Consider the following 24,879-nt stretch of genomic DNA (forward strand, 5'->3'; position numbering starts at 1 on the left):
CTGGTACTGCGGGCGCCCTGGGGGTGGGGTAACCACAGGCCTGGAGCGGGGCCCTGCAGCTGTCGACCCGTCTGCAGCCCTTTGCCCTGTAGCGCACTACCCCCAAAGGCCAGCCTGGGTCAGGGTCTCTGTGCCTCGGTGCGCCCAGCCCCGCCTCATCACCCCCCGCTGACCGCACCAGAGTGCAGCTGCCCCAGGAGGGGGTGCAGGCGTTCCTGGGAGCAGGGAGGGGATCCCCCTGCTCTTCCCGAGAGAGGGGGTACCCTGTGCATCCGCATGTACAAGTCAGTCCCTGCCCACACCTGCACACCCGGTCCTGGCTGTGCCCCAAGTCTTGGAGTTCCCACACCTCCCAGCCTTACTTTGCTCTTCCTCACGCCTGGCTGAGCTAGCAGCCCTATGAGGCACAAGTTCAAAATGGTCCAGGGTCCCCCAACCTGGCCTCCACGCCACACCCAGCTCTCCTGGCCTCCCTGCTGCTGGCCCAACTCCTTGGAATAGGGTGCAGTGCCCGGGACAACCACACCCTCTTGCACAGTGGCCTCAGCTGCTGCATGACTGCCTGGGGGTGGCGGAGCGTGGACACCACCCAGAGTGTGTGGGCTCACCTACTTCCTGAGTTACTCAGCTCCCTGGACTGTTTGCTGGGCATTCATTGGTAGCATAGGTCTCTTTCTCTCTCCCTCTTTTTTTTTTTTTCCTAAATAGCCACTTTATTTTTATTTGAAAGGCAGGCTTAGAGAGCAGGCAGAGAGACATCTTTCATCCACTGATTCACACCTCAAATGGCCACGACAGCCAGAACTGAACCAATTCAAAAGCCAGGAGCCAGGAACTTCTCTGGGTCTCCCACATAAATGCAGGGGCCCGAGGACTTGAGCCAACTTTCACTGCTTTCCCAGGTCAGAAGTAGGGAGCTAGATAGGAAGTGGAGCAGCCAGTACTTGAACCGGTGCCAGTGCAGGGATGCCAGCATGGCAGGCCAAGGATTAGCATGCTACACCACTGTGCCGGCTCTTGGTGGGCACACTCTGGGGTAGGTGACAGTGCAAGGCGAAAATGCGAGGTAGAGATCTCTTTGCCCTTTGTGGACCCCCCACTTGGGCCCTCTTGGTTGATGGAGGCCAGCGGGGGAGGTGCTGGTGCCACCCCAGCTTGGGCCAGGATCAACTCTGGGGTTGCCACGGAGCCCTGAGGCTTTCGCCAAATTCCCACCACTGCTGAAACCCCTCCCACCCCCATGCCTGGCCAGGCGTGGAGTCAGGGTCACTGAGTAGGTTTAGGGCCGGCATGTTTACTGCTCACAGCCCCGTCACCAGAACATTCCGAGTCTGGGCTCTGACGGTGGCCATATCAACATTCCACCACCACCCTTGGGATGTGTGAATGGAGCACCCCACCGTGTAGGCCCCCGTGTCCTGGTGCCCTCCTGCATGCCAGCCCCGGGTTCCCATGTGCCGGGCAGTGGCCAGCAGGCAGGACGCAGAGGCAGGAGCTGCAGGGGCACAGGAGCCAGTCCTGTTGTGACAATGGCTTGTGGCCCGGCACCCACAGGGGGCAATTAGTGAGTGTGGGAGGGGGTTTCCATGGTGGCTGCCCCGAGGGGGCACACAGGGGCTCAGGGGGCCAGGGCTGGCGGGACCTTTCTCCTTTGTTCTGGGCACAGTGGGCTTTTGTTCTTGCTGGGCTCCCTTTTGCAGACGGGACCAGAACCAGGGGTGCGGGGTGCAAAGGGGGGAGCCCCCACCCAGGGTCTCCTGGAACAGCCTGGGAAAAGGGAGAGGTGGGGCTGGGTAAGGGGGGAGGGAAAGAGGCGGGCCCAGCACCCTTCCGGGAGCCTCACCTGCCCCCAGAGGCTGTCGCCAGTAAACAACGCCCCCAGCAGCCAATGGGCCGACTCGGGCATGTCTCCAGGGCAGGACCAGGGCTGGGAGGGTGTGGAGGACGGGGTGGGGGGGGAGGCGGGGGGGGGAACCAGGGGGCAGTCCTGAGGAGGGGGCGGTGGGGGAGGTTGAAAGTGAAGGGCATTGGACTCACATCCATCCAAAGTATCTGCTCGGCCCAACTTTATTCCAGGTGTCCTAGCAGCGCTTTCGGGACGCCTCACTGCCCCTCCCTTGGTGTTGGCTTTGACCCTGGACAAGCCCCCGGGAGGGAGAGAGAGGAGCCAGTCTGGGTTCCCACCCGAGAGAAACACCTTGACCAGGGTCCCCGTTTGCGGCGGCTGGCATCAGCTTGGCCCTGGGTGGGTGGGGAGGATGGGGTCCGTGGCACCCTCAGAAGCGGGTGTCCAGGAAGGAGGTGGAGCCACGGTGGGCCCTAGGCGGGCCTTCGATGGGCGGGCCCCGGGCCCGCATCAGGAGCCCGTGGAAAGTCTTACCCCGCGTCTGGGGTTTGCGCCGGTTGGGCGTAGGCTCCTCAGGGGGCTGTACCACAATGCGGGGCACCTCAGGCTGGGAGCCTCCTTGTGCACCTGCCAGCTGCTGGGCCTCGAAGATGGCTCGGGCCCCAGGGAGACGTGGCCTGGGGGGCGGTCCCGGTGCTGCCTCGGCCAGCTGGGCCAGCTGGACCCGCGTCTCCCGCTGCAGGTCCCGCTCAGACAGGGCCACACCATGCACCTGTCAGGGAGCGACCGCAGATGAGCTTGAAGGAGGCAGGAAGTGGTGACATCAGGGTGGGGGGGGGCACACAGCCCCAGGAAGTGGCTGAGGGCGCAGGGGTGCACACACACACACACACACAGAGGCTCTCTGCAGGCCAATGCGAGGGGAAGGCATGTTACCCACCTGTGCCATGAAGCCCTCCTCCTGCAGCTGCGAAGGCGGGATGGCTCTGAGGGCACCAAGTGTCTCCAGGAGCCCAGGGCAGGCAGTGCGCTGCTCTGCTGTGCCCAGCGCCAGGCGCACCAGTGTTAGCCCCACTCGGAACAGGACCTTGGCACCTGTCAGCCAAGAGGGGCAGGGAAGGGGGGCATCATTCACTCACAGGACCAGCCCAGCCCCTCCTCGGGTCTACACCTGGACCCAGTCCTATTTCTGTACCCTCCAGGTTGGAGCAGGGCAGATGGGTGTCCACTAAGGTCAGGCCATCTTCTCTGCCCTACCCCAACAGCATAATGTTTGTGTGTGTGTGTGTGTGTGTGACTGTGGACCTATCCTGCACTCTCAAGACCCCTTCCTGGTGACCTCTGGCCTGCTAAAAAGCAGCCAGGGGATCTCCAAGGCCTGGGGCGTGTGTAATCTGTGTGAGGAGCGACTCCCTCAGCCACGTGGTCAGGCCCCTCCCTGAGTCTGAAGCTGGAAGGCAGGTGACATAGGGCTGGTGACCTGGCCCGTGGCCCTGGCTCTAACAGTCGGGAAGAAGCAAATTTCAGAAAACCAAGGGCTGGCGTTGTTGCAAAATGGGTTAGGTCACTGCCTATGACACCAGCTTCCCATACAAGTCCTAACTGCACCACTCCCCATCCAGCTCCCTGCTGATAGCCTGGGTATGCAGTGGAGGACAGCCCAAGTTCTTGGGCCCCAGCATCCATATGGGAGACTCAGATGGAGTTCCTGGCTCCTGACTGTGGCCATTGGGGGGTGTTGGATGGGGGGTGAAATAGTAGATAAAAAATTTTTCTGGAACCCAACACAGTAGCTTAGCGGCTAAAGTCCTCACCTTGCATGCATCGGGATCCCGTATGGGTGCCAGTTCTAATCCCGGCAGCCCCACTTCCCATCCAGCTCCCTGCTTGTGTCCTGGGAAAGAGGTCAGCCCAAAAGCCTTGGGGCCCTGCACCTGCATGGGAGTCCTGGAAGAGGCTCCGAGCCCCTGGCTTCGGATCGGCACAGCTCCAGCCATTGTGGCCGCTTGGGGAGTGAATCAAACGGATGGAGGATTTTCCTGTCTCTCCTCCTCTCTGACTTTCCAATAAAAATTTTCAAATAAATCTTTAAAAAAAGATTTCTCTGTCTCTCTTTGCAACTCTGCCTTTCAAATCATCATCATGATAAAATCATTCTAATAAATAATAATAATAAGCCCCAGTAAGTCCTAGAGTCTAAAGCTTGGCTCTGTTCCCCACCATGCCTCCCCCTACACACACACACAGCGCACCAGACCCTGTCATCGCATTTGCTTTACCGTCTCCATGGCACATGTAAAATCCAGTCTCAAGATGGAGTCACTTTGGTTCAGGCCTGCATAAGTTTGCTAACCTGCTCTTTATGCTGCTGTACAAAACGCTTTGCCAGTTTCCTGCTTTGTGGGCCAGATCACTGGGCTAACATGCCCTGCCAGCAACCCACAGCTCCAGGAATCTATGCTGCATGATTTATTCACCCATTGTTCCTATGGCTGCCTCCTGTGGCTGCCCGAGGCCACCCACTGTCCCCCAGGGCAGCCTCCTGTGGCTGTCCAACTCACCTGCCTCCCGGGCTGTATAACTCACTCTTTATAAAAACCCACCTAACCCTCAGCTCAGGGTCACTCTTTGAAGGAAAGGAGAGCTGGCCCCAGCTGGTTGGTTTGCCTGCCTCCTCAATGAACTTTGCTGCCCAGCAGAGCTGTCTGGGCTGCACTTCTTGAGCAGAGGCTCAGGCTGGATGCAACACACAGACCCCACGGATTTGGATCCAGCCCCCCACACTCCATAAGAACAGAGGTGTCAGTCACCCAGGTTTTCCTGGGAAAGCAGAATCGTGCCCCTCCTGGCCGGGCAGCCACAGCCTCACCCAGTCTCCCCGCCACATGGGCCTCCATGCATCCCACATGTCCACTTTCAGCCCAAAGCTGCCTGACTGCAGCCCTCCTAAGGGGAAGGGGAGGGCAGTCGTTCCCCTGGTGACGAGCCAGAGCCAGGGGCTGGGCTGCTTCTCCTGAGCCAGGCCACACATGCCTGCAGCTCACCCGAGGGCCACACGAGAGCCACAGGGGACAGTTGCCCGGCAGAGTGAGCTGGCGTCCACCCCCCAACACGCACACACCACTCACCCTCACTGAGAAAGGCATCCCAGACGCGCAGCACGGTGGGGAAAGGCAGGGAGCGAGCGAAGACACACAGGAACCACTCGGGCAGGTAGAGCAGGGGTCCGACGCCCACCTGCTGCAGGTGCTTGTACACACGTGGAAGCAGCCGGCGCAGCAGGGCTGTGAACACCTCAGCATCCAGGTGCACGGCCTCCTGCGGCCAGGGCCGTCAGCATGGCTGGCAGGTGCCCCAGGACCTCTGCTCCCACGCCTTTGCCTCCACACCCCCTCACTGCCCCGCCCTACCAGCCCCAGCCCCTTACCATTTGGGGCCCGTAGTAGCCAGGGAGGTAGACCTCACATATCTGTACCAGGCACCAGAAGGCCTCCTGGGGGGGCAGGGCACAGGCCTGAGAGTTCTCCCAACCTCAACACAGGGACCAGGCAGGGGGTGACAGGGAGGGGACACTGCACAGTGTCTGCCCGAGAGAAAAAGGGTCTGCAGGGGGGGTGGGGGAGGTGGGCTTGAGGGTTTCTGGGGTCACTAGGGTCAGGGGTCACGGTCATGCCAGGGCTTCCTGGGTCACCAGTCTACTCACCTCCGGGGGCAAGTGCATGAGTAGCACAGCGGCCACGGGGCCCTGGGCCTGGCAGTAGCCCAGGTCAGGCCGGTACAGGGTGTAGGCCTTGAGCACCTGCAGGAGCCCCTGCTGCCTGTGCCAGGAGACCCCATCAGGGCCAGCTCCCAGACACTGGCACGCCCCATCCCGCCCTCGGTGACCCTCGGAGATCGGGCATAACGAGCGTCCCTGGGCATTGCCGGCCTCGTACCCGTGCCCCTGGGGTGACACAAACATCTCGTGCAAGGGGAACTGGCGGTGCAGGTCCCTGCCAATGGTCTCCATCCACTGTGGGTCGCCGGGGGCCTCCACCAGCTTCTGCAGGGCCGGCAGGAAGGTGGCGTAAGGGCTCGGTGTGGCCAGGCTCTCCGGGAGAGGCAGGTGGTGGTGGCAGACCTGCCCACCCCTCACCTGGTAGGTGCCGGGTTGCTCCCTCTGACACACGTGGGCCCCGCACAGCAGGGGCCAGCAGCGGGCCCGTAGGGCCGATGGGATGCCCTTACGACACTGCAGCTTCACCTAGAGGAGAGGCGGGTCCCTGGGTGTGGCTTCTCAGCAGCTGGGGGGGGCACTGTGGGTGCAGGGGGCCAGCAACAAAGCCAGCAGGTGCCTGGTGTGGAGGGGCGGGCAGAGGGGAAGGCCTCTCCCCTTACCTTCTTATAGCGCCGGGACATGGTTTTCTCCCAGTGCAAGGTCATCTCCACCCACTGCATCTCCCGCTGCCGGATCAGCTCTGCTGGGGGGTGGTCTGTCCTGGGGGCACAGGGCACAGGTGTCCAGGCTCCAGGCAGCCACACCTGCGCCCCCTCCTGGCCACCCAGGTGAGCCCCGCCCAGGGCTCACAGTTCTAGGGGAATCTCTGGCAAGCCCCCTCCCAGAGACAAGAAGAGCCATGGCCTGTATGGAGGGCAGAGACAGAGGCTGAGGGCTGAGTGGGTGTGGCTGGGGGAGATGCTGGGAGCGGTCACCTCTTGGGACAGGGAACATGAATGCCCAGGCAGCTGGCTGGACAGAGCCCAGCCTTCTACCCTGACTCCCCCGAGCCTCACTTACCCTGCCTCTGCTGAGCTGCCCCCGATGAAGCCATAGCGGTCAGCCTGGCGGTATGGGCCGGGTCCGCTCAGCTCCGAGTCAGACCCCAAGGAGCTCGAGTCGTCTTGCACCTCGGAAGGCTGCCCCAGCTCCTCTCCAAGGGCTCGGGCCATGGCGAGCCCAGCACCCCCAAGGCCACAGGCTGCAAAGACTGGAGGACAGACAGCGGGAGGGGCCCCTCCCCAGGTCCCCAGTGCTGGGGCCCAGCTGTTGGGTGGGGGAAGGGAAAGTTTCAGGGTCTGTCACCAACCCTCCCACTGGTGGATGGGAGATGGTGGTGGGCAGAGGGGCGCCCTAAAGCCCCAACAGGCCAGGCCTGGGCATTCAGCCCCAGGCCCGGCCCCGTCCCCACCACGACCCAGCTCACCTCCAGCGGCACCTCACCTCCTCCTCCCACTTCCTCCTCACAGCGGCGGCTGGGGGCCCCTCCCAAGTGTGCGTGTGTGTTGGGGGGAGTGTCACCCCTTCCTCTCAGAGGTTCTTCCTGCCTGCCCTGGTGCCCCAGAACCACCAGCTCCTCCCATCCTCTCCCAGGCCAGTGGTTGCCATGGAGATGCTGTGATGGATGTGTTGACAGTTCTAAGCTGCCTCAACCCAGGGTACCAGCCTAAGAATTCTTAAGGATTCAACACTTCCTCTTTACAACATGCAGCCAGGGCCCGGCGGTGTGGCCTAGCGGCTAAAGTCCTCCTCGCCTTGAACACCCCGGGATTCCATATGGGCACCAGTTCTAATCCCAGCAGCTCAACTCCCCATCCAGCTCCCTGCTTGTGGACTGGGAAAGCAGTTGTAGACAGCCCAAAACCTTGGGATCCTGCACCCGTGTGGGAGACCTGGAGGAGGTTCCAAGCTCCTAACTTCGGATTGCCACAGCACCGGCCGTTGCGCTCACTTGGGGAGTGAATCATCGGATGGAAAATCTTCCTCTCTGTCTCTCCTCTCTGTATATCTGACTTTGTAATAAAAATAAATAAGTCTTATAAAAAAAAAACAACAACGTGCAGCCAGGCACAGCAGTACCTTGTGCCTTCCAAGGCCCTGCTGGGACTCAGGGCCATTGTGCACTAGGGACAGGTGTCCCGGGGGCCTCTGAGCTGCCTGAGCATGGGGGGTGGCAGTCCCTTGCTAGCTGAGTCCCCAGGGTCCGGGGAGATGGTTGTGGCCGTGTTTTCTGCAGCACCCTCCCACCCAGGGCAGGGGTGGGCAAGGCAGAAACCGCCTTGCGGAGAAAAACAACTTCCACTCTGCTTCCGGTCCCGTGTGAGCCGAAACGAAGTGGGCGGGACCTCCGGGAGAGGCGGGTCCAGAATCTGCCCCGCCCCGGCAGCTCCGCCCCGTCGGCCGAAGCTCCGCCTCCCGCGCCGCTGCGCCGCTCGTCCGGAGGGGGCGCCCGAGCGCGGGGTGCGGCGGGAAGGCGGGGCGCTCGGCCGGCCGGGGGCGGCCCGGGGCGGCGGAAGCAGAGCCTGGCCGGAAGGAGGCGGCTGCGGGCGGGCGGGAGGCCGGAGTGGGCCCGGAGCTGCTGGGCCGGAGCGGCGGCGCCGCCATGTCCGACAGCGAGAAGCTCAACCTGGACTCGATCATCGGGCGCCTGCTGGAAGGTAGGCGGAGGCGGAGGGAGGGCCGCTCCCGCCGCGTCCCGGGGACCTTCCAATTCGCGGGGTCCCCAGGGGCCCCCGGCCCGGAAGTGGCGCGCGGGCGAGCCTGCCCCTCCCGGGGCCAGCTTGCACTGGGCGGGGACGGGGTGCCGCGAGGTCCCGCGGCCATAGCCGCCCCCGGGAGGCGGGGGGCCCGCTCCGGGCTTTGGGGCGCGCCCTCGGGGGTTGGGTGACGGCCGCCGTCCCCGTGCGCACCGCCGTCCCCCCGTGAGGGGCTGGGGTCCCGCTTGGGGAGACTCGAGGCGGCGCCCATGGAAAGCGCCGTGCCGGCTGCCTGCCTCCAGCCCCCAATCCCAGGAGGCCCGGGCGCCCCCGCAGGTGCCTGTGTGTGAGCAGGGGCGAGGGTTGCCCGAGTCACCTGCCTCCTGTCTTGGGGTTGGGGTGCTTAACCCCATACTGGGGTCCCCCAGTGCAGGGTTCACGGTCACCTCCCTCCTCATCTCCTGTCCTGGGGTTGGGGTGCTCAACCCCATGCCAGCCCCCCCCAGGTGCAGGGTTCGTGGTCACCCCCCTCACCTCCTGTCCTGGGATTGGGGTGCACAACCCCATGCCAGCCCCCCCAGTGCAGGGTTCATGGTCACCCCCTCCTCATCTCCTGTCTTGGGGTTGGGGTGCTCAACCCCATGCCAGCCCTCCCCAGGTGCAGGGTTCGTGGTCACCCCCTCACCTCCTGTCCTGGGATTGGGGTGCACAACCCCATGCCAGCCCCCCCAGTGCAGGGTTCATGGTCACCCCCTCATCTCCTGTCCTGGGGTTGGGGTGCGCAACCCTATGCTTCCCCCACAGTGCAGGGTTCGTGGTCACCCCCCTCACCTCCTGTCTTGGGGTTGGGGTGCTCAACCCCATGCCAGCCCCCCCCAGGTGCAGGGTTCGTGGTCACCCCCTCACCTCCTGTCTTGGGGTTCGGGTGCGCAACCCCATGCCAGTCCCCCCCAGTGCAGGGTTCATGGTCACCCCCCTCACCTCCTGTCTTAAGGTTGGGGTGCTCAACCCTATGCCGCCCCCCTAGTGCAGGGCTCACGGCCTGGAAAGAATGTGCAGCTGACAGAGAACGAGATCCGGGGTCTGTGCCTCAAATCCCGAGAGATCTTCCTGAGCCAACCCATTCTGCTGGAGCTGGAGGCGCCCCTCAAGATCTGTGGTGAGCGCCTTCCCCCGTCCCTGCATCTCCTCCTGCGCCACGCCCGGGCCCCCACACTGCCACTCACTGGGGTCTCCTGCCCACAGGTGACATCCACGGGCAGTACTACGACCTCCTGCGACTCTTCGAGTACGGAGGCTTTCCCCCTGAGAGCAACTACCTGTTCCTGGGCGACTACGTGGACCGGGGTAAACAGTCACTGGAGACCATCTGCCTGCTGCTGGCCTACAAAATCAAGTACCCCGAGAACTTCTTCCTTCTGCGCGGCAACCACGAATGTGCCAGCATCAACCGCATCTACGGCTTCTACGATGAGTGTGAGTAGCCTTGGGGCACCTGCGTCCCCCCTCCCTGGGATCCCCACCTTGCCAAGCCACCTGTCCTTGCTGCCAGTGCTCCCCCTCTGCCCAGGCAATGCCTGTCTGTCCAGCCTGCCCTGGCATAGGGAGATGGGCGGACACCTCCCGCAAGGCCTCTGTGCATCCATAGCTTGGGGGCTCCGATCCCAGGGTGTGGGGACCTGGGGTTAGGTGCTGTGGCAGGTAGACTGCTGTGCTGAGGACAGGGCCATGACTGCGTCCCTCTGACAGGCAAGCGGCGCTACAACATCAAGCTGTGGAAGACCTTCACTGACTGCTTCAACTGCCTGCCCATCGCGGCCATCGTGGACGAGAAGATCTTCTGCTGCCATGGAGGTGAGGCAGAGGGGCCAAGACTGCCAGCTGTGGGCTGTGTCCTCTTGTCCCTGCTGGGCCCTGCCTTTGGCATCCTGCATGGAGCACACTAGCCCTGCGAGGGTGGCCACTGGGACCAGGACATGCTGTGTTGCCCCGGGAAGGGCAAGGCTGACAGCCTCCCAAGAGGAGCAGGCCTTGTTTGCTTATTTGTAAAAGATGGATTCCTTGGGAAGGCTGAGTTACAAAGAAATCTTCCATCTGCTGGTTTACTTCCGACAGCCACGATGGCTGGGCCAGCCAGGCCTAGCCAAAGGTGGGAGCCGGAACTTCTTCCAGGTCTCATACTTGGGCCTCCTTCAGCAGGAGTTGGGTGGAGCAGCAGCGGGGACCCCAGCCCTGGGAAGGGAGGGGCCTGAGGTCCTGACTCTGTCCACCCCCTAGGCTTGTCCCCCGACCTGCAGTCCATGGAGCAGATCCGGCGCATCATGCGGCCCACGGACGTGCCTGACCAGGGCCTGCTCTGCGACTTGCTGTGGTCTGACCCGGACAAGGATGTGCAGGGCTGGGGCGAGAATGACCGCGGGGTCTCCTTTACCTTCGGTGCCGAGGTGGTGGCCAAGTTCCTGCACAAGCATGACCTAGACCTCATCTGCCGCGCACATCAGGTGGATGGGAGTGTGTAGGGTTCAGGGCGGGCTGGAGCGGAGCGGCAAGCACCACAGCCGTGGGACTGACCACCCGCATCCACAGGTGGTAGAGGACGGCTATGAGTTCTTTGCCAAGCGGCAGCTGGTGACCCTGTTCTCAGCTCCCAACTACTGCGGCGAGTTTGACAACGCAGGCGCCATGATGAGTGTGGACGAGACCCTCATGTGCTCCTTCCAGGTATGAGTGAGCAAGGAGGGGCCCCGGGCCCAGGCTGGGAGCGGCCCGCAAGCCTGACCTGTTGTGTCTTGCAGATCCTCAAGCCCGCAGACAAGAACAAGGGCAAGTATGGGCAGTTCAGTGGCCTGAACCCCGGAGGCCGGCCCATCACCCCACCACGCAACTCTGCCAAAGCCAAGAAGTAGCCTCTGCGTGCGGCCCCCGCCCCCGATGGCCTCCAAGCACGGCCCCGCCCCTGACAATGGATGGATTGTACAGGAAGTAGGCAGCCCAGGGCTGCCCACCATGGGGAGCACGGAACCCTGGTGTTTTTTGTTTGTTTTTTTAATGAATCAATAGCAGCATCCGATCCCCAGGGTTCCTTTGCCTGCACCTGCAGAGGCTGCAAGCAGGGTCCCGGGGCTAAGGCTGCAGCTCAGGGCAACAGTAGGCCAGGTCACAGGGCTCCAGTCTTGCTGGGCTGCCGGGCTGGTGGCCGCATCCTGGGGCAACCTGTCTGGTCTCTTGAATAAAGGTCGAAGCTGGATTCTCGCCACGGCCTCCGTCTCCCTTGTTCCAAACTAAGCCTGGCAGCTGCCAGGAAACCCAACTCCACCAGATGCAGGTCCGGCCACAACAGCCTCTGTCACACACTTGGGTTCAGAGGTTCTTAGAATTCCAACCCAGAGCTGGAGTATTAGGGAAAGCCCTGGACACCCCCGAGGTGTGGCTGGGATGCGGTGGGACCCACTGGGCTTTTGTCTAAGGAGTTCCAGCTCAATGCAGGCAGGCAGCGGCTTGGTGCCCAGCCCGGCTCCGGCACAGCCGCTCACTGCCCTGGTCAGCCCTCCCCATCGCTGTCTTCTGCCAGCACAGGGCTGGGGCCCTGGGGCGAGTGTGCAGGGGTCAGGATGGAGCCGAAGAACAGGGAGCGGAACTGGAAGAACAGGAAGCTGTGTGAGCCCCGGAACCTGTTCCCTCCCCTGCCCCTGCCTCTGCCACCAGCCCCTGCCCCTACCTTCTTGGGTGGTGGGGTCCCAGGTATAGTACTAGGCTCAGCTTCATCACCGTCCTCCTCGGAGGACCACACAGGGCTGTCAGAGCGCTGAGGACCAGGGGAAACAGAGATGGAGGGCAGCACCCGTGAGCCCTCACTGCCTACAGTGGTTTCCATGGCGATCATGTAGGCGTCCATGTCATCACTGGTGAAGTCCTCCTGGTGGGGAGTGCTGTGGGCAGAGGCGGCATCCACAAGTGATGGAGGGGGAGGGCAGGTGTGGGCACAGTCCTCCCCTGGGAGCTTCCCAGAGCACTTTGGGGACCTCAGGGTCGCTAAGGTGGGAGACAGGAAGGGATGCAGGCACGGCTAAGTGGCCACTTCCTGAGGAGGTGGGTCGGGCATCTGTCAGGTGGGTGGGTGTTGGGGAGGTGCACAGGAGGCATTCCAGGTGCTAGCTTAGCCCTGCAGGAGGAGAGGAGCAGCAAGCTGGTCACCAGGGGCCACTCCCCCCACCTCCTCCCTGTGGGACAGGAACTGGAAAGTAGGGGTGCCCAGGGACTTGCTGGGCGGGGGGCCAGCCCCAACTTCCTCTACTTCAGCTCTGCTGGGTCCCTCCTCCCAAAGCCACCTGCTGCCTCCCCACATCCTTTCCTGGCGGGCCTGGGAGGAGGCTCTGAGGGGAGGCCCCAGCCAGCTTTGAAGCCAGCCCACAGGGCCTGGGGGAGGCTTCCCTGGCTGGGAGGGGTCACCAATACAGCTGAGCAGGAAGGCTGAGCCTGTGGGGGCCTGGGAGCCCAACAGGAAGTGTGCTGGGGGGAGGTGCAGAAGCTGCAAGCAGCCAGCTGGGGGGATACCCTCACCTGTGAGCCTGGAGCGGGGGTCTGCGGGGCTCCAGTTCTGCCTCCGCCTCTGACAGAGTGGCCAGGACAAAGTGGCCATCTAGTGTGGAATCCTCGACAGTGAAGATGGCCGGTCTGGGTACGGGATGGGGCCCATCAGTCACGCTGGGGGGCTCCAGCCAGTCTCCTGCACCCCCCCCCCCAGTCAAGGCTGGGCATTACCTGCCTGGAGCATCAAAGTGCACACTCAGGGGCAGGTTAGCTGACTCAGCAAAGCTCAGGAGCCCCTGGAAGGAAGAGGCGGGCAGTGAGGTCCCCTGGCTGGCAGCCAGTAACATGCAGGGGGCTCTTGGGGAAGGGATAGGGGCTCACCCGGAATTCCTTGAGGCAGAAGGTAACAGCCACCCCTTCTCGGGCCTGCAGCTCCTGGAAGTCAGCCTCACCCAGACTCATCTCGGTCACCATGGTTTTGGTGTTGCTGTCTGTGGGGAGCAGGGAGGAGGACTCCAGGAACCTGGGATCCTGGCCCAGCCCCCCCATCGCAACCAGGCTGGGACCCGACCTCACCTGCCTCGTCTTCCTCCTGGTAGCTGCGCAGCACGACTCTGCGCCCCTGAGCAATGCCCAGCGTTACCTCTGACAGCGCCTGAGGAAAGGGCAGTACGGCCTCCCCCAGGACCCTGCAAGGAAGGCGGTGTGTGACTCCTACACTGCATTCTGCCTGACCTTGGGGAAGGCAGGCCTGGTATGGCCTGGGCAGCAGAGGGCGACATGTGGAGCCCAGCGTGAGAACAAGCCAGACACTACAGGAGAGCAACTTACCCGCCCTTAGAAGCCGCAATTTATTCTTTCTTTTTAAAGCTTATTTATTTGAAAATCAGGGTTACACAGAGGAGAAAAACAGATCTTCCATCTGCTGGTTCACTCCCCAAACGGCCACACCAGCCAGAGGAGGACTGTTCTGAAGCCCGGAGCCAGCAGGACCCAGCAGCCTCGCCCAGGTCTCCCATGTGGGTGCAGCGGGACAAGGACTCGGGCTGTCCTCCCCTGCCATCACAGGTGCATTAGCAGGGAGCTGGATAGGAAGGGGAGCAGCTGGCACTCACACAGAATGCCAGCACCACAGGAGGAGGCTTAGCCTAAACCACCTAAGGACACACATCAGCTACAACGGCTAAACCAGAGCTGAGCCCATCTGAAGCCAGGAGCTCCTTCCGGGTCTCCCACATGGGTGCAGGGTCCCAGGGCCTTGGGCCATCCTCTACTGCTTTCCCAGGTCACAAACAAGGAGCTGGATGGGAAATGGAGCAGCCAGGACACAAACCAGTGTCCATATGGTATCCCAGTGCATGCAAGAAAAGGATTTAGCCATCGAGCCGTTGTGTCGGGATCAGGTATTTGCTTTAAGACAACTGTGCGGAGCCGACACTACGGCAGTTAAGCTGCAACCTGCAGCACCAGCATCCCACACAAGCAGTCCAGCCGTCCCACATGGGTGCAGCTCCCTAGGTCCCTGCACCCGCGTGGGAGATGGAAGGAAGCCCCTGGGCTGGGCCTGACTCAGCCTCGGCTGTGGCAGCCATCCAGGGAGTGAGCCAGTGGATGGAAGAGCTCTTTCCCAGCCCAGCTCCTGCCATTACTTATTTATTAGACAACAGGGAGCAGGAGCTGGACGCTGCTTCTCTATGGACTTGAAATTAGTTGCCCATGCTAAATAGCTACTGGGATCAGGCATTGTGGCACAGAAGTCAAATTGCCTACTGTGACAGCAGCATCCCTTTTGAGCACTGGTTCTAATCCCGGCGGCCCCACTTCCCATCCAGCTCCCTGCCTGTGGCCTGGGAAAACAGTCGAGGACGGCCCAAAGCCTTGGGCCCCTGCAGCTGCATGGGAGACCCGGAAGAAGCTCCTGGCTTCTGATCTGCTCAGCTCTGGCTGTTGTGGCCGTGTGGGGAGTGAACCAGCGGATGGAAGGTCTTTTCTCTATTGCTCTCCTTTTCTCTGTAAATCTTGAAAGTAAAAATCTTGAAAATAAAAAACAAATAAGTTAATCTTAAAAAAAAAAAAGGAAGAAACAGTGCTAGAACGGAGACTGAGGGGACAGCCTGCGCTCTCTGCCGCGCCAGCCCCACAGAGCCCAGGAAAGCGCTGTTGACACCTGAAGGGCCCATCTTGCATTCACAGGACATGGAGGGGCCGGGGCTGCCGGACGCCAGCCCGTGCCAGGGCAGGGGTGGGAGTCACCCGAGCTGCTCCTCCTGTTGGACCTCCTACCTCCAGCAGAGCCCACTTTCCTGTCTTACATGCCCCGTGGAGTGCCACCCTCACAGACCATCTTTCTGGGCACGACCTTTGGGCCCTTCAGCAGAGACTGGGCCTCCCTCAGGTGCAAGATGCCTGCAGTTCGAACAAACCAGAGAGGGGCCGGACCTTCACAGTTGCTTGAGCCAGCAGTGCTGGGGGGGTCTGAGGGCCAGACCAGCGGAGGGGGCAGAGGCCGGCCCCCTAGAGACCCAGTCAAGGACCTGGGGCTGGGGACATCCTGAAGGTCCACAGAAAGCCTGCAGCCAAGGTGGAGGCGGTACAGTAAGCTTAAACCACCATCAGATCCAGGGCCTGGCTGCTCCACTTCTCCCACTCCCTGCCAAGGTGCCTGGGAAAGCAGCGGGGGTGGTCTAGAAGCTCTGGCCCCTGTGCCCTGTGGGAGACCCAGAAGGTCCTGGGTTTGGCTCAGTCCCCATCGTTGCAACCATTTCGGTGAACCAGCCGATGAGAGCACCCCCAGCCCCAATTCTGCTTTTCAAATAAATCTTTTTTTTTTTTTTTTTTTAAGAAAAGGAGGCCTAAGAGGAAGCTGGCCAGTCCCGAGCTCACCGAGCGGGGGCGCAGAGCTTGTAGGGGCATGAGGCTGGGTCGAAGACGGCCTGCAGGGACTCACAGTCCTGGAAGGACAGGTTGTGGGTCTTCCGCACCCCTGCACGGGCAGACAGGGTCTCAGCAGCCATCCCCCAGTCCCACTGCCTCCCGCAGGGCGCCCTCCGCCGGCCTGCCGCCGCCCACGCACCAAACCGGCAGTGCAGCTGGACCACCAGGCGGCTGCTCAGGCCATTGAGGGTGATGCAGCACCTCTCCACCGTCTTCTCCAGCATCGCCAGCGAGCGGAAGACGGACAGGAAGGACTGCAGGGGGTGAGGGAGACGCATCAGCCAGCCACCCGGCACGCAGGAAGCCCAGCTCGCCCCCTCAGCACCCACCGTCGAGCCCTTCTGGGCAGGGAGTGTCCGGCCTCACCTTCATCAGGATCTTACAGCGCAGAAGGCCCTGGCCCGGGGCGGCCGCCTGGTACTGCTGGAAGAAGAGTGGGGCGAACAGAAAGCAGGCATAGGCCGAGCGCGAGGAGTTCACCGTGCGCAGGGAGAGCTGCGGGAGGCAGGACAGCGAGGCGCCGGCGCCATCAGTCCGCGCTGCTGCCCACTCCCCCACCTGGGACCCTGCCGGCGGCCGGCACCTGTGACCCATGAGGCCCCCACCCCAGCTTATCCCGCCCTTACAGCTGAGAGGCGCACCCCCTGCCCCTCCTCCTGGTTCTAACTCAGACCTCCCAACCGACACTGGACACTACTCCCGGGACCTGCCCACCGCCATCCCGCCTGTGCGAGGAGCCCAAGCCACCCCCCCTCACGCCCGCACCCCTCACCCCGTCCTCCAGGGGCTCCAGGTAGAGTTCGTCCCCAATGCGGGACAGGGAGTGGACGGCCTTGCCCAGCACTGCGGAGTGGAGAGCAGGGCGGATCAGCCGCGCGCCTCTGGCGGGCTCGCGTGCCCCGCCGCCAGCTCGGCCCCGACTCACCCTTGATGTTGCCGCCCGTGATCAGGCACCTCATGCTGCCCGCCGCCCCGACCCCAGGCCTGGCCGGCCCGCCGCGCGTCCCCGGAACAGCCGTCGCCCCGCGCTTCCCGCGCCCGCCCCCCGCCAGCACTGCTCCCGCCTCCTCATTGGCCACCGCGGGGCGCCTTCGTCACGTGAGAAAACGCTCGCCGGCGCCGCCGTCACGTGACGCGGCCGTGGCTGGGGGCCGTCTCCGCCACGTGACCCGAAGGCACCCCGGCGGGCAGATGGGATGCGGGCAGATGAGGAGGGGCGCTAGCGGGCAGAGGATCCCCAATTCTGCAAGGCTGGGGCCTCCTGTGGAAGGAGTTGCTGGTGCCTGGTTCCCTAGGTGCAGCAGACCGGCCCTGGGCGCTGTGCCCTCCCGCCACCCTCTGCCTCTGATGGGGGGAGTCCCTTCCACCTCCCACACGCTGGCTCGTCCCTCCCCTGTCCCCCAGTTCTCTCTGGCCAAGCCCTCACCCTGGCTGGGCCCTAATGAGGCTCACAGTTGACCAACCCCATGTGCCTGGGGACCATCGTGGTGGTTATAGCCTTGTGGTTCGCACAAGGCCTGACCCTCCGTGGGTGACCAGTAAGTCAGCAGGCATGAAGTTCATGAACGTGTTGAGGACTGTGGGGAGAGGAACAGGTGGCTTGCAGCGCCCCACCACCACCACCACCACCCACACAGGGCAGCCCTCTCTCTCAGGACAGCACAGCGTTAGCCATCTCCTCCCTCTCGGCCCGGTGCGCAGGTGGTGCCGCTTCGCATCCATCCATCCCCCCTCCCTGGCTGCGTCCTCTGTGTCACACAAGGAATGCGGGTACTGCAGCTACTGCTTCGGAGTCCCTCCCTGCTGTGCCAGGGGCCATGGTCTGCTCTTCTGGCTGGGACTGCTCCAGTCCTGGGGAGGGGTGCTTGGCTGCGTGGGGAGGAGGATCCCTTGGCATTGGGCCAGGCGTGGGTCCAGGGGTCCCCAAGAGGCCTGGAGGTGGCTAGAGCAAAAGAGGTGGGGGCGTGTGTGCGTGGTGGGGATGCAAGGCGCAGGAGAGGTCTTCCCGACGACTAGGCAGGTGGCAAGGTGCCCAAAGCGTGGATGGTGCTTGGTGCCTGGTATGGAACTGGCCATGGCAGGGACGTCTCCTTGACAGGGGCAATGGCTAGAGGCCAGCCCGGAGAGGGAGACAGTGTCAAGGGAGAAGTGTTGCTGCTCAGAACAGCACAGCAGGTAGGCTGCACTAGGACGTGGGCATGGAAGCCAGTGCCAAGGGAAGTGGGTGTGCCAGGTCAGCCGGCTGGGGCAGCGCCGAGTGGCAGGACCCGGCCAACTCCAAGGCCAAGAGCAGAAGCTGACCTGGCCAGTGGAGGCAGCTGCAGGCCCGGCTCCTGAGCACACCTTTGAGAAGGGCTGGGTTATGGAGACCACACCACTGGGCACACCTGGACAGGGCATTGGGGTGGACTTCCTGGAGGAGGGAACAGGTGGAGTGAGGCAGGGGGACTGAGTGGACACTTGCTAAGGAGCTGTGGGTGAGAATGTGTGAGGCACCGTTCTGTCTCCCCAGTGTGGCCATGTGGCCCGTGGGGACATAGGAGTACGGCTCAGGAGTTTATTCTGGTTTGCCCTGCCCTAGTCTGTGCACACACAGAGGAAATGGTACCCTAGGCTTACTTGTGGGTGGGGAGGGGGCACTCAGCAGGCCAGGGGGCTGAGCCTGTGAAGGTGTGTGCCACCCCCGGTGCATACCCCAGCCCCTCTGCCCTTGCCAGCACATGGCACAGGCTGGGGAAGTCTGTGTCAAATGAAACAAGACCTGAACCCAGGATTGTCTGTCACGACCAAGACCAGGTTGCTGGGTGCCAGCTGCTTTCTGAACCCGGGCTCCATCACCGAGGGCTCATGGGAAAGTAGACCTGCTGTGAGTCGGGGTCAGGTATAGAGCCCACGGCACAGTGGCGCCTTGTCTCTCCCCAGCTGCACAGGGCCAGAACATCCAGCCCTGGAAGGAACAGACGGACAGGGCAGCTTGTAGGGCACCCGCGCACAAGGCTGGCATGGGCTGCTGGGCACCACTGAGGGCCCAGGGTGTCCCTGGCTCCGGGATTGGCTGCGTGGAGTGGAGCTGGGCTGGAGTCTGTTAAAGCTGGCGGGGTGGGGAAGGGGGGGTGCTGAGGCTTGTTCACCACAACCTGGCGCACGGGTGTTACAGGCCCCTTGGAGCGCGCGCGAGGTAAGTTCAGGGCGAATCAAAGGCAGTATGCCGTACCCAGCGGGGGGCCCCGATGGAACTCATTACCCCAAGATGTGGTCTTGGCTGGAAATATAAATAGCTTCACAAAAGGTTTAGATAAATCCATGGATGACAGCTCCATTCATGGGTTAGGAGGAGGGGGCTGCTCGGGCCTGCCGTCTCCTGGGGAGCCATTGGGAGGCGACCCGGGCTCTGAGAGACCACCCCTCAGGGCCCCAGTGGGAGGCAGTTTCTGGTGGCGGGGAGCCTCTGGCCCTTTCCCCCACCTGCCCAGGGGGCGACACACGGGCCGCACGCTCGACGCATCCTGGCGGGCTGTCCCCTGAGGGACCGGCAGAGGGAGACAGACACCGCATTCAGCCGCAGCTCCCAGGCCAGTCTGCAGGCTTTTACGTATCAAACAGATTCAGGGAGCCCCGAGGGGGCCCGTGTAGTACCTGATCCTGGGCTAGGCTGCTCTGGGCTCTCTGCTGGAGGAGGGGCAGGAGGAGAACTGGGAAGGGGCTACTGACCAAGAACAGGGTAGCCAGAGCCTGGCTGCCCGCTGCTAGGAGACCTGGCATGACTCCATGCCTCAATTTCTCTGCAGTGAAGGGTGGTCCATGTGGAGTTGGCAGTACTCGCCCATGGTGCCAGGCATTGGGGTACCTAGCATACTGTGGCCGGATCCTCCATAGGAGCACCAGAGGTTGACACATCCCCTAGGGTGCCATGGCTCTGGCCTTTCGGGTCCCTCAGAGTTCCCTGCTGGGCTAGTCCAGCAGGCTGTACTCCCTCACCCCCAGCCCTGAGGCCCTGGCAGGAAGCAGGGTGCCAGTGCCTGTCTGGGTCCACAGTGTTGGACCCCACAAGTCTGAGTGTCAGCCCCTCAGCTTTGCACCCATGTGGCTCTGTCATCTTCCAGCTTCTCCCTGCTCTCCTGGTCGCCCCCTGCCCCGTCCTGCTGTGACCCCCTCCTTTCCCGCACCATCTCAGGTCCCCATTTCAGTGACTTCGGTCTGGTGGTCAACAATGAACCCGCACCGTGGGCAGAGTGTCTGTACAGACCCCGGGGCGGGGGGGGAGTCTGTTGTCCCTGGTTCCATTCTGTGGAGGGAATACAGCCATGGAGCCAAGCAGGGAAGTGAGGGGCCCAGGGTTCACATGGCTGGTCCGACAGCAGGAGGGGCAGAGCACTGACCTCCAGCCCCCCCGAGATGCCTGAGGGAGGGGTGCAGCCATGAGTCAGCAGAGCAGGATAAGGATCTCCCGGTCCAGGGAGAGGTAACCCCAAGCCTGTGCCAGGGGAGACGGAGTCACAGGCCTGCGGCACGGGTGGGTCGGGGCAGCGGAACAGCCTGGGAGGAGGGGAGCCCTGGGGCGTGGGGGAGGGGGCTGTTCTTGCCTTCTTCATACACCCGGCACCCAGACGCCCTGACAGGTGGGGAGACAGAGCCCCGGGTATGGGTGTGGTGGGTGGGGCAGGTGGAAGGGCCTGGCTCCTCCTGCCTCCCCTGCTCTGGCTCGTAGGCTGGGGTGGGGTGTCCTCAGGGAGGCCAGAGTGAGGCCAGGTATGGGCTGGGGCAGAGGTAAGAGAGGCCTGTGCTCCGGGGTTTCCGCTGGCATCAGGGCCAGCTCCGGGTGAGGCCCGGCCCTGGAGCAGAGGAAGCGCTCGGCTGCCATCTCTCCCGCCTGCTGGCTCCAGCATGTGCACGCAGGCAAGATGGGGGGGTCCTAGAGATCTGGGGCTCCTGAGCCTACAGCACCAGCACCTGGCCCTTAAAAAGCAAAGGGCAGCCCTGGCCCTGTCAGCTGGTGTCCATGGTGGGTACTGGGCAGGATCTTCCAGGCACACAAGGGCACTCTGTAAGTCTCAGGGAACATCTACCTGGGTGACCTGAAGAGACCAGGCAAGGGAAAGGCACGCAGCCTCTCCTCCAGGGCCCGTGCTCCTGGATGGTTCTAAGGGAATCTGGCTGAAGCTGGCCACTGACTTCCCATCCTGGTTCTCCCATTCCTAGGACGCAGGGATCTGTCACAAGGGGTTCGGTGTGCTCCTGTACAAACGAGGCTGAGCTGGCTCCTGCCACCCAGAGCCTCGGAAGTTAAGGGAAGGCCCGTTGTCAGCCTGCAATGCGCTGGGACACAGCCCGCATTAGGGCTGGCCATTGCCCAGCGCCGTGGCCCCTCGTGGCTCCTCTCTGCAGTGTCCCTGTCCCTGACGTCAGGCATACCAGAGGGACCGATTGGGGAAGGTCCCTGCTGACCTCTCTGAGCCCTCTGCCAGGAGGGGACCACTATCCTGCAGTTGTGGGAACATGGTGTCCTTGGGACCCCACGGCTGCCTTTCCTGGGTCAGGCAGCAAACTGTGGATAGGTGGTAAGCGCAGTGTGGGGCATTTGCCAGCCCGGGAGCCAACACTGTCTCCCCCAGCCATGGCTCTCGGGGCCTTGAGCGCCAGCCAGCAAACCAGCACTCCCCTCAGCAGCTTGCTCCGCGCCCACGGTGCCAGGAGGAAGCAGGCAGAGGACAGACAGGCTGGTCCCCGGCCACACTGGCCACCTGGAATTGGGCTTCAGGCTCCTATGTGGCCTCAGCCAGCTCCTGGTGGCCAGTGGGCCAAGCCGGTGCTGTTCTTGCGGTCTGCCCTCACAGCGCACCCCTTCAGAGCTGCTGTCCCATTCCTAGCCTTGGACATGCTTACTACCACCTACAGCTGGGCTTGGTCAGAGCGAGTGGCCAAGACTGCCAAGTTTCGTTCTTTTTTTTTTTTTTTTTAAAGATTTATTTTATTTTTATTACAAAGTCAGGTATACTGAGAGGAGGAGAGATAGAGAGGAAGTGGAGCTGCCGGGATTAGAACCAGCGGCCATATGGGATCAAGGCGAGGACCTTAGCCACTAGGCCACGCCACCGAGCCCCTCGTTCTTTTTTTTAATGTAAAAAATATATATATTCGGGCCCGGCGGCGTGGTCTAGCGGCTAAAGTCCTCGCCTTGAAAGCCCCGGGATCCCATATGGGCGCCGGTTCTAATCCCGGCAGCTCCACTTCCCATCCAGCTCCCTGCTTGTGGCCTGGGAAAGCAGTTGAGGACGGCCCAATGCTTTGGGACACTGCACCCGCGTGGGAGACCCGGAAGAGGTTCCAGGTTCCCGGCATCGGATCGGCGCGCATCGGCCCGTTGCGGCTCACTTGGGGAGTGAATCATCGGACGGAAGATCTTCCTCTCTGTCTCTCCTCCTCTGTGTATATCTGGCTGTAATAAAATGAATAAATCTTTAAAAAATATATATATATATATATATATTCACTGGAAAGCCAGACTTGCACAGAGGAGAGAGAGAAGGAAATCTTCCAGTTTTCCATCCACTGATTCACTCCCCAAAGGCCACAGTGCCCAGGGCTGGGCCAGGCTGACACCAGGAGACTCGGGGTTTCCCACTTGGGCCATCCTCCACTGTTTTTCCCAGGCACATCAGCAGGGAGCTCTATCGGAAGCGGAGCTGCCGGGACACCCACAGGCATCCACACTGGATGCTGGCGTCACGGGTGGTGACTGAACCCCAAGACCGTGGAGGCCTTCTGAAGGCAGGGCGTTTTCCTTGTCCTGTTCCCTGCAGTGTGGGCTGCTGAGCGTGCTGGCTCAGTGCACAGGGGCCAACAGGATACTCTCTCCCCTTCCCTGGGGTATGCACCTGGGCCTGGGACCCACACAGCCCCTGGCCTCTGCCCTCCCCAGGGTGCTGGGTTCCCGAGCTGGGAATCGGAGGACGCCACCTGTCCTACCCCATGGCACAGAAGCCCTGCTTGGCTACCCCTGCTCTGCCCCGCCCTTCTCCCGCAGTTCCAGCAGCCCCCTCCCATGGAGCCTTGGCAGAGGCCTGGCAGCCTGGACTCCAGCCCCCACCCCACCCCAGCTGGCAGCTCCTGGCCTGCTGCCGTCTTTGCCCAGACATGGCAGAGGGCACGGGCGGCTTGGGGAAGGCGTGGACTCTCCCTTTGGCAGTGTGAAAAGGGGGAAGGGAAAAGATGGCCCCTACCTGGGGAGGGGGGGTGAGGGATACAAGTCCAGACAAGAGCGCGGGGTGAACAGGTCCTCCCTGGCTGGTGGGGTCCCTCCCTCAGCATCCGAGGCAGAGCAGGGGGGCCAGAGCTGCTGTGTGCAAGACAAGTGTCCCTGCACCCACCGGCACTCGGTTCTCCTAGAGCCACACTTCCTGGCCTGGGGAGGCCCAGCCTCTCCCCCTCTCTCTTCCTCACTCCCACCACTCCTACCTCTTTGTGTCTCCTTTCCTCCCTGGTCCCTTCCCTCTTCTCACCACCCCCCAGCTTCCCGGACTCCCCCTCCCTCCTCCCGCCCTCCCCCGGCCCCTTCCTCCGCTCAGCTTTGGGGCTGTTTTCTCCCTGACTCAGCAAGGTGCTTTATAAGGTGCTGAGGGGGCTCAGCCAAATCCAAACCACATTGTCTGAGCAGGCACGGGCTCTGGGCGAGGAGCCGGCCTTGGGCTGCTCCCCTCTGCCGGGGCGCCTCCTCGCTCCATACCGGCCTCTGGGCCAGGCACCCAGGGGCATCTGCCGCCGTGACCCTGGCATGGGCATAAAAGGCGGTTGGGCTCCCCAGCCAAGAATGTCATTGGAACTCCAGAGTCTTGGCTGGTGGGGGGTGGGGAGGAGGTGGGGGGTTGGGAGGCCCCTCCAAGTTGTTACCAATGCATCATTAAGCCCCTCGACCCCCCACTCCAGCCCGGTCCTCCATCCCCCAGCTCTTTTCCTCCTGGTTTGGGGGGAGCGGAAGAGAAAGGAAGGAAGAAAGGAGAGAGAGAGGGGAAAAAAACCCAACCCAACAACAAAGTCTGTCCCACTCCAGTGAGGTAATTGAAAACAAACTTCTTCCCCACCCCCCCACCCCCCCACCTCAGCTCTCGCGGTGCAGAAAAGGGGAAGAGCTGCCCAGGGAGCCGAGCCCCGGCCACGGCTGACCGACCCTTGGGTTGCGGGAGCTGGGGCGCAGCTGGCAGGGTGCCCTGGTACTGGGGTGCAGGGTGGCCATCACCTTCCAGGTTGGGCCCACCACCGGCCCCTCCTGCTCTGCAGCAGCTGCACACACAACACAAAGCCGCTGACTGCCATGGAGCCACCAGGCGGCCCAGCTCCCACGCTTAGGGAACCGAGGGGCTGCGCCCCCAGGAGCCCCACAGGACAGCTGCGTCCATGCGCATCTCCCTGGCAGAAGGTGTGGAGAGCTGTTTAGTCCCCCTGGGCAACCCGCCCATCCCACCAGCCCCAGCCCAAGCCTAAGGGCAGGAACGACAGAGCGAGAGTGCTCCACGGCCAAACCAACAGCCCCAAGCCCCAAAGGACAGAGGGTGCCAAATGTCCTCGGGCGGGGGACGGGCACGCGCTGCCCAAGTGGGGCCCTCGGTCTGTCCGGAGCCCGGAGTCGGAGCGTTCCCCCGCTGAGTCACCCACAGCCTCTGGTGTTGAAACTGGTCTGGTGCCGCCTGCTGATTAATGAATTACAAGTCCCCCACCCCTCGCACTCGGCCTGGTCACTGGGAGGAATGGAGGACCTTGTGAACTTGAGGGGGCGCTGGGCAGTGGGCCCTGCCTTGGCTCCTGCCCCACCCGGGGGAGGGGGGCACTGTCAGCCGGTCAGTCACCTGTCGGGGCGCCGCGCCTCCTGGGGCTCGCAGCCCGTTGGAAATGGGACAGGCAGCGGCGGGACAATAGGCAAAGGGGGCGGTCAGCGCAGACAAAGGGCAGCAGGAAAAAAGCCATCACTTGCTCCGAGGCCAGTTCGCTGGCATTTGGGAGAATGTGTCACTGCATTTACTCAAGGGGGAGGGGGAAGGTCAGGGATGAGGAGCAGAGGTAGTCTGGCACCAGGGACCCCCGCAGCCGGCCGGGGCAGCAGGAAGCCCACCCCAGGCCACGCA

The 24,879-nt window shown here is 62.8% G+C and overlaps 3 protein-coding genes across 4 annotated transcripts; 1 reads left to right on the forward strand and 2 right to left on the reverse strand.

Annotated features, from left to right (window-relative positions):
• Positions 1–2,176: 2,176 nt before the first annotated feature.
• TBC1D10C (TBC1 domain family member 10C) lies at positions 2,177–7,280 on the reverse strand. 2 transcript variants are annotated; one of them, XM_004598207.2, is made up of 10 exons: positions 7,047–7,280; positions 6,624–6,869; positions 6,224–6,323; positions 5,982–6,089; positions 5,782–5,888; positions 5,550–5,664; positions 5,274–5,339; positions 4,975–5,164; positions 2,787–2,941; positions 2,177–2,618 (listed from the first exon to the last, which is right to left on the reverse strand). In XM_004598207.2, the coding sequence occupies exons 2-10, from the start codon at positions 6,773–6,775 to the stop codon at positions 2,277–2,279; spliced, it is 1,335 nt and encodes a 444-aa protein (XP_004598264.2). In that variant the 5' UTR covers positions 6,776–6,869; positions 7,047–7,280; the 3' UTR covers positions 2,177–2,276. The 2 variants fall into 2 exon arrangements, with proteins under 2 accessions (XP_004598264.2, XP_058518729.1); XM_058662746.1 differs by having other exon boundaries at positions 7,030–7,280.
• An 821-nt stretch (positions 7,281–8,101) lies between these two features.
• On the forward strand, positions 8,102–11,551 carry PPP1CA (protein phosphatase 1 catalytic subunit alpha). Its single transcript, XM_004598205.3, has 7 exons — positions 8,102–8,260; positions 9,327–9,458; positions 9,545–9,775; positions 10,049–10,153; positions 10,577–10,800; positions 10,886–11,020; positions 11,095–11,551. The coding sequence occupies exons 1-7, from the start codon at positions 8,206–8,208 to the stop codon at positions 11,203–11,205; spliced, it is 993 nt and encodes a 330-aa protein (XP_004598262.1). The 5' UTR covers positions 8,102–8,205; the 3' UTR covers positions 11,206–11,551.
• On the reverse strand, positions 11,270–16,839 carry RAD9A (RAD9 checkpoint clamp component A). Its single transcript, XM_004598203.2, has 11 exons — positions 16,689–16,839; positions 16,536–16,606; positions 16,130–16,258; positions 15,903–16,017; positions 15,713–15,812; positions 13,406–13,518; positions 13,211–13,320; positions 13,061–13,125; positions 12,860–12,973; positions 12,018–12,228; positions 11,270–11,936 (listed from the first exon to the last, which is right to left on the reverse strand). The coding sequence occupies exons 1-11, from the start codon at positions 16,720–16,722 to the stop codon at positions 11,841–11,843; spliced, it is 1,158 nt and encodes a 385-aa protein (XP_004598260.1). The 5' UTR covers positions 16,723–16,839; the 3' UTR covers positions 11,270–11,840.
• Between the last annotated feature and the right edge of the window lie 8,040 nt (positions 16,840–24,879).

The sequence above is a fragment of the Ochotona princeps genome, chromosome 4, assembly GCF_030435755.1.
Source record: "Ochotona princeps isolate mOchPri1 chromosome 4, mOchPri1.hap1, whole genome shotgun sequence".
NCBI lineage: Eukaryota > Metazoa > Chordata > Mammalia > Lagomorpha > Ochotonidae > Ochotona > Ochotona princeps.